The 20,232-nt window shown below is 37.5% G+C and overlaps 1 protein-coding gene across 4 annotated transcripts in view; it reads left to right on the top strand.

Moving 5' to 3' along the window:
* The window catches only part of LOC145987706 (beta1,4-N-acetylgalactosaminyltransferase A-like), a 164,773-nt gene that overhangs the window by 136,476 nt on the left and 8,065 nt on the right, over window positions 1-20,232 (top strand). For 3 of the 4 annotated variants that reach the window (XM_083122275.1, XM_083122276.1, XM_083122274.1), the window contains exons 2-4: window positions 10,757-11,378; window positions 16,494-16,730; window positions 17,203-17,386. In XM_083122275.1, coding sequence (XP_082978401.1) covers window positions 10,976-11,378; window positions 16,494-16,730; window positions 17,203-17,386 — 824 coding nt within the window. In that variant the 5' untranslated portion in view covers window positions 10,757-10,975. Of the gene's footprint in view, window positions 1-6,953; window positions 6,988-10,756; window positions 11,379-16,493; window positions 16,731-17,202; window positions 17,387-20,232 lie in introns of those variants that run through there. The other variant, XM_083122273.1, reaches the window with a different exon arrangement.

The following is a 20,232-nucleotide window of genomic DNA, read 5'->3' as shown; positions in this document are numbered from 1 at the left end:
TTGGCCTCCTTCCATTTTCTCACTAGTTCTCTCTTCTCTTTTCCTATTCGCCTAGCCGAATCCCATTCAACTTCATGTCCTGTTTCTCTAGTGTGTTTGAATATGGCATTCCTGTCTCTCTTCAATCTCACATCATCCATGTGTTGCTTTAACCTGTCTTTAAGTCTCTTCTTCGTTTCCCCTATATATACACTTTCACATCCTCTGCACTTCACCTCGTAGATAACCCCTTCCTCTTCCTCCTCTCTCTTTTATTCATTCTTCTTGCTGGCTATACTTAAAATAGTGCGTCCTCCCTTCCTGTAAGTTCTTATACCCACTTTCCTCAGCACTTTGCATATCTTCTCTGTGGCATCGCCCATACTTCTTATACCAAACCATCTCTCTTTTTCTTTTTCTTCCTTCTCTTCCAGTCCTCTCTCTTTTATCTCTTTCCTTCTTCTGTTGATGTTGTGTCTGTCTTTCTTTTCATAGCCATTCTCTTCTAGTTGTTCCCACAGGCTATTAATCTTGGTTTCTTCTTCCCCTTTCTCTGTGCATATCTTCTTTATTCGGTCTTCCATATTCCTTATAAAATTACGTTTAGTTCCATCACCCACATCACTTCTTTTGTGGCAGAACACTCCTGCCGAACACTTCTTTTGATACCATGTAGCCACTATCCCCATTCCTCTCTTCTTTTTCATCTCAATATCCAAGAAATTTAATGTTCCTTCCTGTTCCGTTTCGAGCTCAAGGAATATCCCTGCTTTCTCATCTTCTACATCTTTAACAAGCTTACTCAGCTGCCTTTTTGTTCCTTTTCATATCCCAAAACAATCATCCACATATCTACAAAATAGACTTAACTTATCTCCTCCTTTCACTATCACTTCCTTCTCCCATTCATTCATAACTAATTCCGCCAGCACAGGGCTCAAGCAAGAGCCTATATTTAGACCTTCACTAATCTTGATGATTTTACTCCCCACTCTGCTGTAGCTATTGTCCCAAATGGTTATCTACGAGGTGAAGTGCAGAGGATGTGAAAGTGTATATATAGGGGAAACGAAGAAGAGACTTAAAGACAGGTTAAAGCAACACATGGATGATGTGAGATTGAAGAGAGACAGGAATGCCATATTCAAACACACTAGAGAAACAGGACATGAAGTTGAATGGGATTCGGCTAGGCGAATAGGAAAAGAGAAGAGAGAACTAGTGAGAAAATGGAAGGAGGCCAAAGAAATAGAAAAGAAAGGAGAAGACATCATGAATTGGAATGGAGGGCTCAAGATAAACAAGGAATGGAAGAGTGTGTTAGAGAAAGTTGAAAGGATGAAGAAAAGGAATGAAGAAAAAAAAAGAAAAAAAAAAAAAAAAAAAAAAGAAGTATGAAGAAGGAAGAAAGAAGAGAAAAGAAGAAGATCAGAGGAGGAGGTATTCACCCATAACCAGAAAGGCAGGAGGGGTGGGGGAGTGGTGAGCAGGTGGTTCTTAGACTCTTGCTGATCTTGACCTGCCAATCACCTGTCAGTGTAGTAGACCCATTAGTCAACAACTGTCAGGAGGTGATATGTTTAATTCCTTTGTAGAAATCTTCCTAGATAAGGACTGTCAATTTGATTTGTTGTTGTGTGGCTTGTGACCCTGCTATGTGTATGAAATCTTTCTGTGTGTAGTTTATTTCATCATTTTAGTTTAGTTCTTCGTCTGAGGAAGACCCTGATATAGGGTCGAAACGTTACGTGTTAAGTGTTTTTACCTTAATAAACTGCCTTGGTCAGCAACTTATTGGTTTCAATATGGAAACAAGGCTTAATTATATTACAAAATAAGAGCTGACTATCAAGCAAAAGTATGCATAACCTCTCCCTTTGGAAAATCCTGGGCACGACACTGCTCGTGGCTAATGAAGAAACTGAATAACAGCAAGAGCTTTGTCATTTCCTTTCACAAGGGCATGTATTCGAACATAAACGCTCGGGGCCCCTCTGGTAATATTTTGCGGGGGGGGGACAACATTTGTTGATCCGGCGCTGATCTAGATTCTTCACATGTCTTGAAGTCGATCAGTATTTTAGAAGGATTGGATCAACACAAACAAGGTTTTAAGAGGAATTTAGTGGTTATAGAAGTTTTATAGACTCGTGGCATTTGCTGTTTCCATGGCTAGAATAGAATATTATTAAAGATGTTGCAGTTTGTTATCCCTCTGTAGGCTCCTATGCCATCATAGATCAGGCGGTGTTGAAGAGATCCAGAACCGAAGACGTTTCAAATTGGAAAGAGTTTGGAAAATGTAGGAAGCATGAAAAAGTAAAATGCATTTGGAAATCCATTTTTATATTTTATTTATTTATTATTCATATATTTATATTATTAATCAAATACGTTTAGTGAAAATCGGCCTCATCGTAAAACTATTTCACAAATTTGTAATTTTAGATATTGTTCAACCTTGTGTGTTATGTTATTCAGATTCAAATTTGTGCTTTCAAGTTCCATAATTACATGTTGTTCAAATAAAGATTGAAGTGTTAGTAGCATTTCTAAATAAGCTCTTAGTCTCTCTAATTAACCTTCTTTAGAAACGGAATATATTTTTCTTCTTTTATGATTACCTGCCCGATGGCGCAGTGGTTGCGTCGTGGCCTTGTAATCAAGGGGTCCCGGGTTCGATACCCGGTGGAGGCACATAGTGGTTCGGATCCCACTTTAACTGTAGGTCCAGTCCTAATTAGCCTTACCGTGCATAAAGTGGACTTAAAACACCAACTCAACTCTTCTTTTATCATGAGCCAACCCATTTTAGAAATGGTGTCTCCATCAAAAAATTTTAAGTCACGCTTTGCCATTGACCGATATGATGTACCGTTGGGTCTTTTAAAAAAAAAAGTTATGTTTGTACAAGGAGATACATACATTTATATTACCAGGTTTCTCAGCTGTGAACATACCAATTGGTTCTGTGCACAGAAAAATGGAGGTGTGCCATTTGGATCGTGTCCAATCCGTCTAAGTACAAATGATGATTGAACATCGTGCTTGAAAAATCTAATTGGAAATTTATTGAACTGAAATAGCTTAATTTTATATTCTAAATAACTACAATTTGAAGATAGAACATTCCACAGTTCGATCCCGAACACAGATAAAAAGAAAAGTTATCTTAAAAACAATACCATTATCAGCGATTTTTTTTATTCCTTCTAAACCTCGTCATATCTAGCGCAATCACAATCATGTAATTTAATCTGGCAAAGGTCAGTATGTGACGTGTAAAAAAACCCTCATATTAAGGATTTCCCTGTACTGCAATCTACGTCCGCGGCAAATACATGCGCTTATCTTCCCTATACATTGATACGCAAGTACACGTAAACGCTAAGTACATATAAGTAATCACTACTTGGTATAAGGTAAGTGCAGCAAATCAAATACCGACGATTATACTTATATTCTGTCTAAGTTGCGTAGGGGTGGTATCGAGGTCCTTGAAGAAACCCCTTCAAGGAGTCGTGCCTAATATAGGCCTAATATGTGTAGTCCGCATGAAGCCTTCAATGTCTATTTTGTTCCTGTGATCAGATTAGTATGGTTTCAATATGTACAATCACTACACGTAAATTCCACAGTTGGTATAATTTTATATTTCGACTGCTAGTGGAGAGTAAAGAAGAGTTTACAGGACTTTTGTTGGGGATCTCTGATGGTAAGAGACCTGTATGAAGGCCAAGACGAAGATGAAGGGATAACGTTGAGAGCAGTGACGTAAATAACAGCCCCACGAACCCGCGGTGCGGGGAGGTGCACGAGCTTCGGGGGCGCAGTAAGAATGATCAATTATAAAAGACCGAAAATTCACAAATGTTTTCCTCTCGGCGTTAATTTTTTTTTAACCAAACATATATATTTTTACGCCCTTACAATTGATTGATTGATTTGGTGTTTAAAGTCCACTTTATGCACAGTAAGGCTAATCGGGACTGGACCTACAGCTTAAAAGTGGGATCCGAACCACTATGTGCCTCCACCGGGTATCGAACCCGGGACCCCTTGATTACAAGGCGACGACGCTACCACTGCGCCATCGGGAGTTTTACGCCCTTACAACTGCAAACAGAAAATGTTAATCACTAGAAAAGTAGAAAGCGAATTACCAGATTAGAAGAAAACCTTGATTAGCTGAATAGTTCAAGTCATCGAAGGGTAGACGACAGGCAAGAAAATGAGCTGGCAACGCTGACTTTCAACCTTGCAACGAGATTTGCAAATAATTTGACATGTAGGCTAAAAAACAAAATCCGATATAACCACTTCCTTTTCAATGCCTAGATTTACTACCATTTTTCGTATCGTTGGTTCGCTTCCCGTTGGTCTACTTGACGCGTTATCTACTCGCTATAGTGTGGTTGGTAATTTTGTCATTTTTCACAAAAATTGTGTTCCTTGCAACATTGCCGTGTGCTGTTTCAGCACAAAAAATTACGTCACCGATGCGATGTTGAGTTGCCAGTATGCAGGCGGCAAACCGGACATTTTTGAACGACCGTAGCGCCGGAATGACGCACCATCGATAGGAATGTTGCTGAGAGAAGTTGTCTGTTTTGATGTCCTCCATACGTTTCTGTGGCCCGTGAGCACCATTAAAATGACACAGTGTCTAATTTTTTACAGATTGACTGTTGTATTAACCTTTCGTAGCAGTTTTTACATTGATTCAAACTACATGTATGTATTTTCATATTTGTATGTGTCTAGAAAGAAAAGTTTTTTTTCTTTTAACGAGTAGGGGCGCACAACTGAATGTTTGGGGGGGGGCACAGAGCTGGTTAGTTACGCTACTGGTTGAGAGGGACCTAAGGGAGATTGGTAAGGATGGAAAAGATTGGATTGATCTTGCTTGGAAGGCTTGTACTGCTGCGGTCATGAACCTTCGAGTTTAACAAGGCTAGAGAGTTAGTTAGATTGCTAGTGCCGATTTCGGTTAATATTATTAGTGCCGTATTTTCCACGTTACTGTGTTTACCGCCGGTAAACCAACTTTTCTCATGTATTTTTATACATTTAGCTTTAAATCATGGCTAATTGCTCATTATATATTGTGCAAAACAAGCTTCTTAACCAGAATTTATGTAAATTATTGAAGATTGTACGCTGGGAAGGTGAGCTCCTGCAAGCGTTGGCAGAACCTTCCTGCTTTCTGTGCTTCCCGCGTTTGGCAGAGGCAGTGTTGCTACATGAAGGAAAATTTATCTTGGTGCAGGGAATTCCAGGTCCAATTGTAGGTAAGAAAGGAACATTTTATGCCGGAAAATTCGAAATTGTAGGCTTCTGTTTTTGATTTACTTGCATGCCTGCATTGGTGTTTTATTTCTTTTAAATATCTAATTAATCTACATTGGGCGTATAATAAATATATGCAATTTGTTGCGGTACCAGGTCAAATTTTCAGAATACGCCACTAACAGTTCCTATAAGTGCCTAAAATGTATCGAAAGAGGGACAAAATAACACTTCAACACGAAAAATGTGTTTTCTATCTCCATTTTTGTACTTTTCTTTGTACGCCGTTTTTCTAAGTTAATCACAACGATGAAGATGAGGAATTTAGTACATGATGGCATAGATGGAGAAAAAAGAGCGAAGGGTTGCGTTTTCGGAAAGCCCTGGAAACTGCACTGTTGCAGGCTAACGAGGCTCTGACGCCTAAACAAACGGCCCATTTTCTGTTAAGTCGTTCAGTAGTTCCGATAAAAGTTCTCGGGAGTGGAAATCTTCTTATTTTCTGTTTCATATGTAGTGGGGATGTATCCTGTGGTATTACTCGGGTAACCTATTCTCCAGAACGAAGTTAATGTAAATAAAACCACGTGACCTCTGAAAAATAGTTCCTTTTGTTAGTTTGCCCATGAATACATTGACCGTCGCTTTACTGTTCACAACATGGTCCTACAATTTCAACACAGCAGCTACTTTGATAGGCGTGGCTTTATCAAATGCATTATATTTCTATGTCCAAGATTCCTCCACAGCTACCATTCGAACAACCAATAGGATTTCTCAGAAGCCGCGTGTATTTGTTTACATTCACTTCGCTCCTACAGAACACAGATAATAGGTTACGAAGCACATGAACAAGTTTAAAACGGCACATAAGAAGTACTATTATTACTACTTTGAAAAAGAAAATTCCAACAGTAAGCATGCACATAGATAGGAGGAGGTTTCAGCGGGCTGAAGCCCCCTCGAAATCCTAGAAATATCTAATTTAAATCGTGTATAGTGGTAATTCATTTTACTTCCTTAACGGGATTAAATATCTTGTAGAATATGTTGTAACATATTGAGAAATTCATCTTCAAGTCTTCTACCTCCCCACTTTTTCGCATTTAGATGGCGGCTGCTGGTACGGGGTGAGCCCCCTCGAAATAAAATTCTGGTTACGGGCCTGACAGTGAGTTACCAGAATATACCTCCTCAGTGTGCAAATTAACGGAGGGATGCCGGGGACCCCCCACAAAACATCTTAACATGTTATGTTCTAGGATATTGTGTACAGTTGCTTACCTCCCCCCCCCCCCCCGTAGTCACGCCTAGGTCGTAGTGGTGACTTCGCGATTTGAAGTCGGGGAAGACAGATGCGAGATTGAGGAGGAGGTTAATCCAAAATAAAGATTTCTGGGACCACAGCGCTAAGGCTAGGATGTGCTAGGACCTATTTTGTTGCAAAACTTGCGCTCACATCTGCAATGCGCATATATTGCGAATTGTCCCTAAATTGAGTAATATACGACTAATCAAATCTCTCTTAAAATCACGCTCTAATAATGTCGAATTTATGCATATAATATAAATATTTAGCTTTGTAAATAACGTCGAGTCGATAACCAATAATAACTGTTTACACATATTGTCTAGCTACATATTTATTAATGTTTTGAAATCGTGGGCTGGACAATTTGTATGATCTGTGCGAGTGCAATGGTAACTGGTATGTTGCAGGTAAGGTCTGCTTTTTTATTCAGTGATGAAAATTCCTTATGCGCTTGTATTTAGTAGATTCGTGGAAATAAAATAGATGCTAGCACCTCCATAAACAACATTTGAAAGCGTTTCGCTGATTTCTAAATACACATATTCTACTTTGGGATTGGAATTATTGGCGAGACATTTGGTTTCCAAATTACATTGATCTGTTAGCTGCTACTCGATAAAATTATTTTTTTAAAAAAAACTAGTAATCATTACCTGCCGTATTATGAAATTGAAACGTTAGACGTGCGGTTTAATTGGAACATAACTAGCCCGCTGGTTATATCCATTAAATAATTAATGTCACATAAAGTAGAATAATCTTGCAACTGTCCATTCTCCACAGGAATATATTAGTGATGTAACTTTTTCGTTGGAAAGAACCAGACAAAGCCTTTAGAAGGAGAAATAAAAACATGTGACATGTGCTATTTTATACTCTTAAATAAAGAAAGATTAGTACGATTTAGTTTACCAGATGGGAGTGAACAACCGAGCCTTCTCGTCCATTCAGATTTTTTTTTACTCATTTTTAATAAAGAATGTACATCAACTTGTCCCTTGTTACTATTTAAGGTCACGTAGGTATTGTACTTTGCAGTCAGAATGGGCAGATGTCGAGTACTCAAGGTGGGTCTGTAGGTCACGTCTTAGGGGATGTGTAATTTTTTTAGATCTACACAAAATTCCCAGTTCTGGATAAGCTTTTTTCGGTAATTGTTTACTATCCTTTGGACAGATTTCGTAATTGTTTACAGAAGAAATTACTTACCGTAAGAAGTTCGTGTAGCATTGTCTAACATCTGAAAGGTTTTTGTGTGATGTGGGAATGTTTTATAGCGGAAATTCAACCATTGCCACATAGCCCCACGAACCATTCATACATAGCCCCACGAACCATTTCCGGTAAGGTTAGGTTAGATAGGGTCACGTATAGGTTACAATAGTTAAAATTTGGTTTCGAAAAAAATATGCATAGCCCCACACACCATTCTCTCATATCCCCACAAACCATGTCCGAAGGATAGTAAACATGGTAACACTTTACTATACCAGAGACGGATTTCTTCAAATTTACAGGAGAAAGTACTTACGCAAATCATTTTCTGTAGCATTGTTGATGTTCGGGAATGTAGTTTTGATCCATTTTAATGCGAATGCATGTGGTTTTGTACAAAAATCTATTTCCGACGCGCTATTGCTGCTGCCGCCATTTGCTTTCTGCACGAGAGCACAATACGCTTCTTATTGTCCGTATATGCTAAATTGAACGAAAGGAGTGCTAATGGAACCTAACCTAACAGGCCTAACCTAACCTAGTAGGCATACCTCGTCCCCGTGATGTTTCGTGGGGCTAACGTGAATTTTTGGGGCTACCCGTGGATGGTTTGTGGGAAATAAGGAACAATAGTAAGTACTCGTTAATGTAAGAAATAGACATTATTTTCGGTAGAAAGTCATTATTTCACCTACATAAATGTTCCGCAATGCAGAATAGTACGTTAGCAATGTAAAAAATTGCAAAATAAATCATTGATAGGTGTCTCTGGTATAGTAAAGTAGTACCGTAAACATTTACCATTGTTAGAATTTCCATGTGTTTTATGGCTCTTTGAGTGTCCACACAACAATATATTGTTAAGAAGGGGTCCATGTAGAAATCTTACACCCTCAATTTCGCAGGTGATTTTTTTTTTTTTAATAAAAATTATGTGCTGCTAATTGTGTAATAAAATTCTGGAGCATATTTACGACTGTACAGCCATTTGGAGTTGAGATGTAGTCATTTGTGTGAAGTTGTGAGGTGGTTGCTGTGTTGAAATTTCCCACCGATTCCGGGCTCCGCCCCTGGGGTAATTAACCTACCACCTCCTAGTGCTACCCCGGCCCCGCCTCCGCTCCGCTCCGGCTACCCACCTTTCTATATAGAGTCCCGTTTGAAGGTATGTTAGAAACTGGCTGGAGCCACCTGCCCTCAGTACTATTTTTCGCACTGACACATTTAGGTACCAAAGAAATAAGGCTGAAATTAAACCTCAAAAGGTAACTTACCTCTTTATCTCAAGTGTAGGCCGAATTGCAGGTCGAAGTTAATTTGAAAGTCCAAAAGAGAAGTCAGTCGTATGTCACAAGTCTTTGTTGTCTTTTTCCACAGAATACTACCTCCCCTGTCCGTACCATCATAGAAATAAGAAGTTGCAAATTATCCCATCCCACAAGTCATTCAGAAAATACAATTTCCTTGAAGCAGCCAGCAAACCATCTCACTGCAAGTCACGTACGTCTCATCTTACAAAGTCCTCTACGTCCTTCATCCATTGAATGTCGTCAATCTCATCTTGGCTTGTTTAGTTCTCCTTTGTTTGTCAATTGGATGTCACACAAATCAAGAAATGTCTTAAATCAAATCTCCAACCTGCCAATACGTCATACCAATACCATATCGCAAACTATGCCATTGCAATATATCATAGGAAGAAAAAGAAAATGTTGAGATGTGCACCTGTGACATGAATCCAATATGAAAGCCCTCAATAGCCGTGTAGACGCAACATACGTAAGGAACGTCAATATATATAAAAAAATAAGTTTCGTAGCCGTAGATGTAAAAAAAAATACCTTCTGCGCTATTTACAAACACCCTTTGTTAGAAGAAACTTATTTATTTGACGAAAACATTTGAAATGTTCTCGAAGTCCAGGGTGTAAGATTTCGGCACCGAGCCTTAAAAAGAACTGTGAAAGTGCTCGGCAATACCATGAATTGAATGAATACTGGTCACAATTACAGCCACATTCAGTACCTGAAGTGGCACTGAAATATTAGCTGGGGGATGTTTGGTCGAGCCTTGAGGTTAGTTGGAGGGATGCTCCTATGATTTAACATGATGCCAATGCTACAACTGGGGGGATTTGCAAGAATTTTGCTAGCAGGAGGGGTACCACTAACGCCCCTCACTTCGAGCACTGGACACCTTCATGAATATAATTTTCCCCCCTGCAACTATGTAGTGTTGCCGGCACACACGTCCATCACAACTTTCATTGATCTTGGTGCAGCAGTTTATAACATTTCCATGAGATATCACCCCTACTGGACCCAGAATCACAGTATTTCACAATACCCAACTTATCCCACAATATCTGCTCTTCCTCTACTGTTACTATTTCCATGTGTTTTTGGATCTGTGTGATATTTTGTTAAAAAAACAAAAACAATGAAACTACTCCAGAATATGAGAGAAATTGGACAATCGCTGGACTCTGGCCTAAATATCTCTGTTAATTGTGGTTTCTGCATCTTGAAATAAATTTTACATGCTAAACACTGAAATCTCTCAATTAAATTTTAAAATAGGTGAAATTTTCGAGGATATAGTCTGTCACACCCAGAAAACTATTACATAACATGAGCACAATAAGTGAAGAGATAAGAAATTTTAATTTAGAGAGATCATGCAATGTTTTTAATTTATATCACCAACACAATGGGTATATGGAGAGAAAAATCAAATAATGACACTGCAGACATCTTTCCACGTGAAATGTCTTTCTTTATGGAGATGTCAAGTATACATTACGACATTCTTTCATCTGCAAATTTCAACTTTCAGTAGGACAGAGGACAATAACCATGCTCACTGTATCTTCCGACCTTTTTTGTTGATACATCACTTGTATTATACACAGAGGTGGAGAGGTTAATAAACATTTTAATTTCTTGTTGCTTTTTCTTCTAGGTTTGGGGGAGTAGAGGCCAAGGCCAATATAAATGTTGGCCTGCCCCCAAGACTGTGTGTCAACGAGTGGCAGTTGTTTTATGACTGCACTTTGTAGGCTAAATCTTTTGTTTACATTCCAAAAACTCTTCCCATGATCTTCCACAACCTGTTGAGTTCCTGTTAAAAGTGTGCAATAACTCTGCTAATGGAGCTACTAACTGATCTCACTGAAGAGGTATGGTTAACTCGGTGATTTTGCTTTTACGTACACATTTGTATAAAGTTATCTTGCTGGCAGTACTTATCCTATTAATTCTGCAGTATGCATTCACAACAATATTCGATTCACGAAGGATTGAGCCCCTTTTCACCATAAACTCAACAGGTGGAAGGACTCACAGTAAATTAACATTGCATCAGATTGAAGCAAACAGCTTCAATGAAGAATTGTTAACAACCAGGATAGCGAAAGTGACTAGTGAAAGTGTGACTGTACATTCGTTAAATGTAGCGTGTAATGAATCGAGTGTGGATCCTGAACTGAATGTTAATAACTGCACCAGTGTTATTTTAAACATCACAGCGACAGCAAGTGTGAAGACAAATCTACCGTTATGTCCACCAATACCACCAGGCTTAAGTAAGTTGCATGTAAATGTTATGTACATTAGTTAACTTGTACTGTTATTAATCAAAATTACATTTTTGTCTGTTATTTGTGAATTATTACAAGAAATTTAACGTATTTGTTTATCATTGAAGAATTCTTATGGTAATTATATAAAAGCAATTATAGGCTGCAAAGGGTGTTATGTTAAAGTGAAATACAAATTTCGTCAAAAATGATTGCTGGGTAAATGTCATCCTTTTATTTTACTAGGTACACATCATTCTTTTCATGATAATTGAAATTTTGGTAACCCAGGATTACTTCTTTCCCCATTGATTTTGACTAATTTGAAATGAAGGGAGATTTCACATGGAAATCATGTGCCACATGAAGACAAACCAATGAAGTGCAGGCTTGTGCAATGTGTTTTGTTGCTACAATATGTTGCTATTCATTGGTTGTCTCACGTGACATGTGTTACATGTCACTTTGGTGTGGAATCCCTATAAGAGAAACTAATAATAATAATATCACTATGTCCTTATCTTTCAAGCCACTCCCACACAACATTTAATTCAGCCTTGAATTCAGAATGTATGCTTTCTTTTCCACTGATCAGGATGGAAATTTCTTATTTTCTGAATGTTAGTGACAATGGTTCTTTATTAGCATGCAATGTTAATTGAACATTATCCATTGTATAGTTTTGGTACATATACTTATACTAACACTACGTTTCAAGAGAGCACATCGTCTGGAGTGGATTGAGTCTATGACAGAATTGTGATTTTCTACAAATCCGGTGTAGTTTGTTAGTGCACTAGATTTGTAGCCCAATCACAGGTTTGAAGAACAATTTTTGACAGCATTTTGTCCTTCCTTGAATTCAGTGACAGTTCAAAATTCAAAAATAGCATTTCTATTGTCGTTTTCACATCGTGAAGGCACAATGGCTCTTATGGAGAAACCGCGCGGTGTTGCCATTTAAGGTGCGCTAGCTCTTATCGCCGGCCGGGATTACCGCTCTTTCTTCCTTTCACAATAAACATGTTGTATGTATTGTATATTGTTACAGTTGTTGTTACATTTGTTATAGTTGTTAATTTTCCATGATTATTATTATTGTTGTTGTTATTATGAACCGGATTTAACAAAGTATGGGGAGACTCTTATGAAATGCAAGCATAATTAATATATTTCATAAAGTACCATTCATTTATCTAATGTGTTAATACAGTAATACAGTTTTTAACGCAAATGTTATATAATAAGTGTTACCTTAATCGGACAGTTGTTCAACACCCTCCATCAGTGAGTCTTCGGACTGTTCACTGCTGCCGTCACCAGAACTTGTCTGGTCACTGCTGGAAGAACTGCTCTTTAACCTAACGATTAGAGGTTGTATGTCATCCTGCAGTTGATCCGCTTTCCACATATTGTTTTCAACCCCTTCGACGTGCCTACAGTAATTACACCATTGCTCCTGGCTGACCGATTCAAATGCGCTGTCTATCAAACGTTCCATTTCCTTCACCTTAAAACTAATGTTATGTCGTCCAACATGTCCTTTTATCTGACTCCATACCATTTCAATTGGATTAATTTCACAATGGTATGGAGGCAACCTACAAACAACTGCCCCATGCTCTTCTGCAATCGAGTCCACAATATTAATATTGAATCTCTCTCGCACAGAATTTACAATACTCAGTAATTCTCTTTTAAGAGAATCGTCAGAATAGGGTACATTTTTTGACGTTAGCCATGACTTAATATCTTCCTTACGGTTTTTTGAGGTGGGAATACTTTCTTTTTTCCTACAGTGATAGGATGCATTGTCCATAACAATTACTGTTCCTGGTTCAATGTTAGGTAATAGTTGATCTTTGAACCACTGTTCAAACCTAACACTGTCCATTTCGTCATGGTAGTCGGCAGAATTTTTTTTTGCTAAAAATACTTGTTTCGCTCCCTGTACAAACCCCATCTTACCACCGGCGTGCAACAAAACAAACCTTGGTCCCCGAGCGGTAGGGCCCTTCAGACCTGTAGACAACCCGGCCAGAAAAGCATCCTTGGGTGTTGCTATTGTTTTGTCCTTCCAAACTTTAGACAATGTATGCCCTACATTTACCCAACTTTCATCTAAGTAAACAATGTTCCGTCCCTCATTCCTAAATTGTCTCATTTTTCGTAAATATGAATGTCGCCAAAGTATAATATCGTTTCTTTCAATCAATAAAGCCTTATTTCCTCGCTTTTCGAATTCAAACCCCATTTCTTGCAGCAAACGGTAGAAAGTCGAATATGTAAAATTTGGCAAATCTTTATCGTCGTTAACTTCCTTCATCACAGACTGAATTGTTGCGGGAACATTTCTAAACAGAAATGCATGAAATTTGCGTCTTATAGCACTACGAATGAAATCATTATATTTCACTTCCCTGCTCGATTTGTATTTTAGTCCAGTTACTCTTTCTTTCCGGGGTGTAACGATTGAGCCTTTCTTACTTTCATTTCTTAATCTAAAGAATGTACGCCTACTGACACCAGACACTTTACAAAGTTCACTAACAATGAACGATTGACTACGTCCAGGGTTCTTTTCCTTTAAATATTCGAACATTCTTAAAATAGTTTTTCTCTCCCCACTTCTAATTCTCTCACCCTTTTTCCTGCGATCCATTGTGATGACTGAAGACTTACAGATTAGGACGCTATTAATCACTTCATGAACCACTTGTAAAAATCACCGAAATGTCGACACACAGCACTTCACCAGACCAGCAAGAGTGTTAAAACGTCACTGAACTGTTGAGCACGTACGAACTCATAACACCTGAGTATGACTAAGACTCACGCCAGCGCGTCGCCTTACTTCGCGTTGTCTTGAAAACAAACTGCATTTACAGGAAGTAATGCCTCTGGGGACCTTTGAGTGAAGACAAAAAATAATTTCATTATTATCTTTACAACTTTGTCGCTGAGAGTTTTTACGTAGACTTATAAAACGAAATTTGGCCAGAGACGACATTTTCCACTGCGCCAATAAAATATCCGCACATTTTATTCGACAATTTATTTTTTTAAGGACATATTTTTAAAAATATTGCCAAATTTTCAGCACCACCATCAGCAGTGACAACTGCATAGTAGTGTCGATTTTTTTTTGTAACAAATCTTTCGATTTTACGGCATGATTTAACGTTTTGAATAGAAAAGATGTTCAAAATTTGGTTTAAATGAAAACTTGCATTTTTATTATTTGAAAATAATATGAAATAAAGTTAACAATTTTCATCTTCGCCATTATGTTCTACATAAAATTTTCTACCTTACTGTAATTTTTTTTTCTACTTCACGTAAATTTCAAAATCGACATATTTGGCAATAGCGCGCTTTATTTTCCCATAAGAAAAGCATTGTCCATAAGAGCCCATTGTGCCTTCACAATGTGAAAACCACAATAGAGAAACGAAACCACCATTATTCTGTCTCTATGCATATGTCAACTAGCAAAATGCTGTTGTGCAACCATGATGTGGTTAGTGTGTGTATTTATATGTGACATTACATATGAACAAGTGGTAGAAATAGAAAATAATATTTCCTTCTTCAAAATAGGTGGGTAACACATGAATTTATATCAAATCAAAGAGTTAAAAAAAATCACTTTTTAATTATTGCAGTAAGTTGCAAAGTTACAATCAAATAATTAATACTAATTTATTGCTTCATTTTGACATAGGTTGATTTTCAGTTTGCTGGTTACTATGTTCTATTTTAAGAGATAAATTTTCTGCATTATGGTATATTAATCTTGAGGTATTGTGCTCTTAAGTTGATCAGGACTGCCAGACTACTTACTGTAAGGTTAGTAAAGTAACTCTTTCTCTATATTTTATTAAAAATGTGTGGGGTTCACAAGGAACCTGGGCCAAAATTTAACACATTCGTTAGGTCTGAGTCAGTATCAATGTAACACTATTGACCAGTATTGGTCAGTAGTAATAGAAGAGTAACCACATTTGTAAATAAATATTGATTCAAATTTAATCAGTAGTATTGGATGTTAACTTGCTGGAATCTGAACACCCTTTAAACTATTTGTAAACCATAACGCTCATTAATTCTGCCTCACAATTAAGAGCCGTGGTGGGCTAGTCGGTAGGGGCATTGACTGCCACGTGGAAGACACTGGTTCGATTCCCGAGGTCAGTGCTCTAAGGTTGGAATTTTTCTGGCTTACCCAGCCTCAAATAATGTGGGGTCCTACCCCCACATCTCCTAAATATGCCTTCGTAGCATGGTGCTGTATGCACAGGGAACTTTACCTTAATTCTCTGGTTAAAATAGATTTCTTTTAATGAATGACTGATTATCCCATACACAAACCTATGAATATTTTTAGTAATATTATGGTAGTGATACAGTAATTTTTTAATGTTATATGGAATATAACTAGGGTTAATTCTATACCACTTTGTTCAGAGACTCGTACCATTTTCCACAAATACCGATAGCAATACCTAAACATACTAACAATTAAGAGTTGTTCAGAATATTTATAAAAGTCAAATCATGCAGTTCTTGATTATTATTGGTGAGTGAGTGTGGATCCCATTTTAATGAAACCATTCTCAAGGGTTTTCAATGAAAATCAAATTTGCCCAATTTCAGAAATTTTTAAAAATCACATATTTACAAAACACCAAATAAACTAGGAAGATGAAACTGATCTTATTTTGATTGATTGACTGCTCAATTTTTATGTTATGGGTACATCAGCACAAAGGAAATTTTTGCCCATAGGCTATTTTTACCCATCACAAAATACAAAGATAAGCTCGTTAACTAAAACAAACTAACAAGAAAATATGTCTCTTAAAAACTTCCTCACTCAATTTTTAAAACTAATGCAGTCGTAGATTCCCCAATGAGAACTAAAAACTGTAAGTTCAGTCCTGATTAGCCTTTGTGTGCATAAAGTGGACTTAAAAACTCCAACAGGACAACATGACCCCACATCCTATTAAAATTTGATTTCCATATAAGGGAGAACATGTATTCTGAAAACTAATTTACTGTCACATTTATAGGAAAATATGTATACATTAACCTTAGATAATGCTTTTATCATTGCAGAAGGACCAGTCAAAGTGACTCGTGAATCACCTGACATGGTTGAACTGGAGACACTTTTTCCTATGCTAGAGCCTGGAGGCAGATTTAGGCCTAGCAACTGTCTGGCTCGGTACAAAGTGGCAGTAGTAATTCCATATCGTGATCGAGCAGAACACCTAAAAATATTTCTACGAAACCTTCATCCATTTCTACAGCGTCAGCAAATTGACTACGGAATATATGTTGTAGAGCAAGCAGGTTAGTCTTACCCTAGTTTTCATTTTTGGGAAATGAGAGACGCGGTAGTAGATAAATACAGAAAAAAACTATGGAAAAAGTGAGTACTAGTTTCTCTGTATTTATCCTAGTTTTGTTAAAAAATAGTGTTTAATTATATATTAGGTCTAAAGTTACAGTGGTAATGAATGTTTATTTTTTTTTTTATAAAAAAATCACACCTTAAGGCAGTATTAGTTTTAGTTCATGAATTGTGCATTGTTAACTGTAATTTATTTGTGGGGACATGGTGTATAATGAGCCCATTGTCATAGATAAACATGTTTTCTGGGGTTATTTTTGTTATTATTTTTAAGATTGCATGTTTGTTTAAGGGATATATCTCGAGAAGAAAAATGCAAGCAGCTATGTTAATTGTAAATTAGCATACCCGTTTGTATTTCTGTTCTTTACGTGATTATTTACCTTGACTTCTTAATCTTTATTGTTTCAGGCAATAGTCCATTCAATAGAGCAATGTTGATGAATGTAGGATTTAAAGAAGCATTGAAGAAGTACAACTACGACTGCTTCATATTTCATGATGTTGATCTTCTGCCAGAAGATGATAGGAACTTGTACACATGTCCTGAACAGCCTCGTCATATGTCGGTTGCTATAGATGTTATGCGGTATAAGTAAGTAGAATTTTTATGTTTGTAGCATCCAGTTCAATTTTAATTATTGTGTAAAATAATTGTCAGGACTGGACTGACTGTTTAACATTTTAGAATATTTTTGCATGTTAATATGTAGATAATATGTAGATTTCCATTTATACCATATAAATGTTGGTATCAACATAAAATTTACTGATAATCATAACCTATATGCTATTGACCAGATATAAAATTGCAAATCTTCCTTGAACGTTAATACATTAACCTTCTTAATTAATCTATGTATATACCATAGGTATGATTTGGTGGGGCAAGGGGGCCTTTGTCCCCTCCTGTCCTAAAATTCTTAGGACCTGAGGAGGAAAATAATAAAGAGTCATTTATGTTATTTAGCAAAATATCCTAGAATTGTGCCTGCCCCTCCTCTCTCTCAAAGTTAGGCCCCTAGTTATGCCCGTGCTAACTGGAAAGGGGTTTTCTTCGAAAAAAATAAACTATATTTATGGACAGTTACTCTATGAAACAAGAGGATATGAATAATATGTTTAAGAACATATATATATACCAAAATGGTGAAATTTTATCGTAAATTTCAGGATATTTATAAATATTGGGCTGAGCTGATATCAGTATCGGAAAGTATTGGTTGGAATTTATTTACCGATACCAGCTGATACTTTTCCCTGCATTTTGATCTTTCACAAGCTCCGAAAAAATGCAGTGTGACCAGCGGCGGCTCGTGACTTTTCAAAGATGCGTGCTACAACTGATGCTGTTTTTCATGTACTTATAATGCCCCTACCCCCCCCCCCCCCACACACACACACACATACGTGCCGGCTCTGTGGCCACGAACGTTAAGTGGTCGACTTTCAATCTCGCTATCGAAGTTCCGGGTTGGAGTCTCGGCCCGGGTATGGGTATTGTTTGTGAATGCCCCTTCATTAATTTCATTATTACAAAGTATTACAAAGAATACCCATATCCGGATCGAGACTCCAACCCGGAACTTCGATGGCGAGATCGAGTGCCTTTAGATACAGTGCTGTTGTCTAGATGTTCTTTAACAGCATTGTCTAAACTGCTGACAAAATCAAGGAGCCCTAAAAATACCCCAGGTTTTGCGGAGGAATCTGTTTCATCGTGGCCCGCAACGCAGGGCCAACTCAAAAGCTCCACAGAACTTGATTCAGTCTATGATTTTTGAAAAGACGTGGCGATTTTTTTCAACTTGCTTATTATGCGATTCTACATAAACGTGGCTTAACTGCGTTGCTATGTTGACAGTTCCGAGAGAGACAAAATTTAACTCATTATTCATGTGCTTTTTGCTTTCACTATGCTTTCTCATATATTCACATAAATGTCCTAGATCTTTTACCCCTCCTTTAGACTACGAATCATTACTTCCAAAAAGTATGCAAGGAAAACAGAATAATGCATTTCGAATTTGACATCCACAATGCCATGGTTCGCTATATTACAGTTTTCTATTAAATCGTCTTCTATGCGTAGCGTTCTTACCTCCCTTTGCATTTTGCGATAGATCCAAATCTGGCAACGGCCATCCTAGCACTTTTATTTCCAACTTTTCTTCAAGTGTTCTTGAATAGAAAGGTCGCTGCAACAAAGAATCCACCGAATTCATGGTGCACTAACACACACACACACACACACTCACTTTCACTTCTAACAACAACAAAAAGCTAATCCTTCACAACAATGACCAGCACTTCACGCGCCACGCGATTTTAACACAATGAACCGCGCGGAAAATTTTCGGGTCTGGAAGCCGGGGAAAAATGACGGTACTCTGTAAGTTTGTTTCTTGACTATTGAAGTGCTACATAAACAAGAAAATATCTAGCATTTAAAAACAGGTAATTTAGATAAAATATAAAATTAGAATTTCCTAAACATAAATTACGTAGCAGAATCCACTTTCGGAAGCAAAAAAGGCACGGATTATAGTTTCAGAGTTGCAATCTTTACAACTTACCACCGAAATAGATTCAAGGCTGAGGGGTTGTGTCGATTCGCGTTCCAACTTTTTTGCAGGTGCTGCAAATGTATACGACATGCTACAAACATTACATAACTCTACACTGATAACGTACAGAACGTTTGAAAATGACATTAAAAAACGTTGTTCTGACAGAGGCAATAGGTTGTCGTAGACTTTCTGCTTATCCTGAGATGGCACACTTACCGTGCTGAGTCGTCCTGTAGCACGCTAGCAGACGATTTTTCTCGAGCGGAGACCCTATCCCCCGTACAAATCGAGGAGTGGGGGTGTACAGTATTCATGCGCGGAGGGATGAAAAAGGGGCGAAAACGTGCTGTTGAGATTTTAGCACGGTACGCTATTCCTTATAGCCAGCATGAGGGAAATACGTGGCGCCGCTGGTAAATGTTGAGGCTCTTAACATGAGAAGTTTCATTTCACTTTGGGGCTTCATTAAACTTCTTGCATCTGTGAGATTTGCTTTTTTCTTCTTTTCATTTTAACAAATTTAGCAACGTGCTATAGCACGGTAGCACGTATTAAGCAGCCGCCACTGAGTGTGACACTTTTGCAGACTAATTTTAATGGAAATTATGCAAAATTCAAAATCTACTTTATTCTACACCAGTTTTGTTTAAAAAACTTAATTTTGTGATAATATGTAGTTTAATATTCTGTAATTCTTGAAAATTTTAAAGTAAAAATCTTGTAAATTGATCCATGTACTTGGAGTGGAATACTTGCACATAAATATTGATCAATATTTTGAACAAATTTTAATTATTTCAATTTTCAAGTGTCGGTGTGTATCTGAGATTATCGACATCAGTATTGATTCAAAGTGGTATCGGCCCAGCAC

This window comes from Lepisma saccharinum, chromosome 5 (genome assembly GCF_977018435.1).
Source record: "Lepisma saccharinum chromosome 5, izLepSacc3.1, whole genome shotgun sequence".
Classification (NCBI taxonomy): domain Eukaryota; kingdom Metazoa; phylum Arthropoda; class Insecta; order Zygentoma; family Lepismatidae; genus Lepisma; species Lepisma saccharinum.
This window is presented reverse-complemented; position numbering and strand designations above follow the sequence as displayed.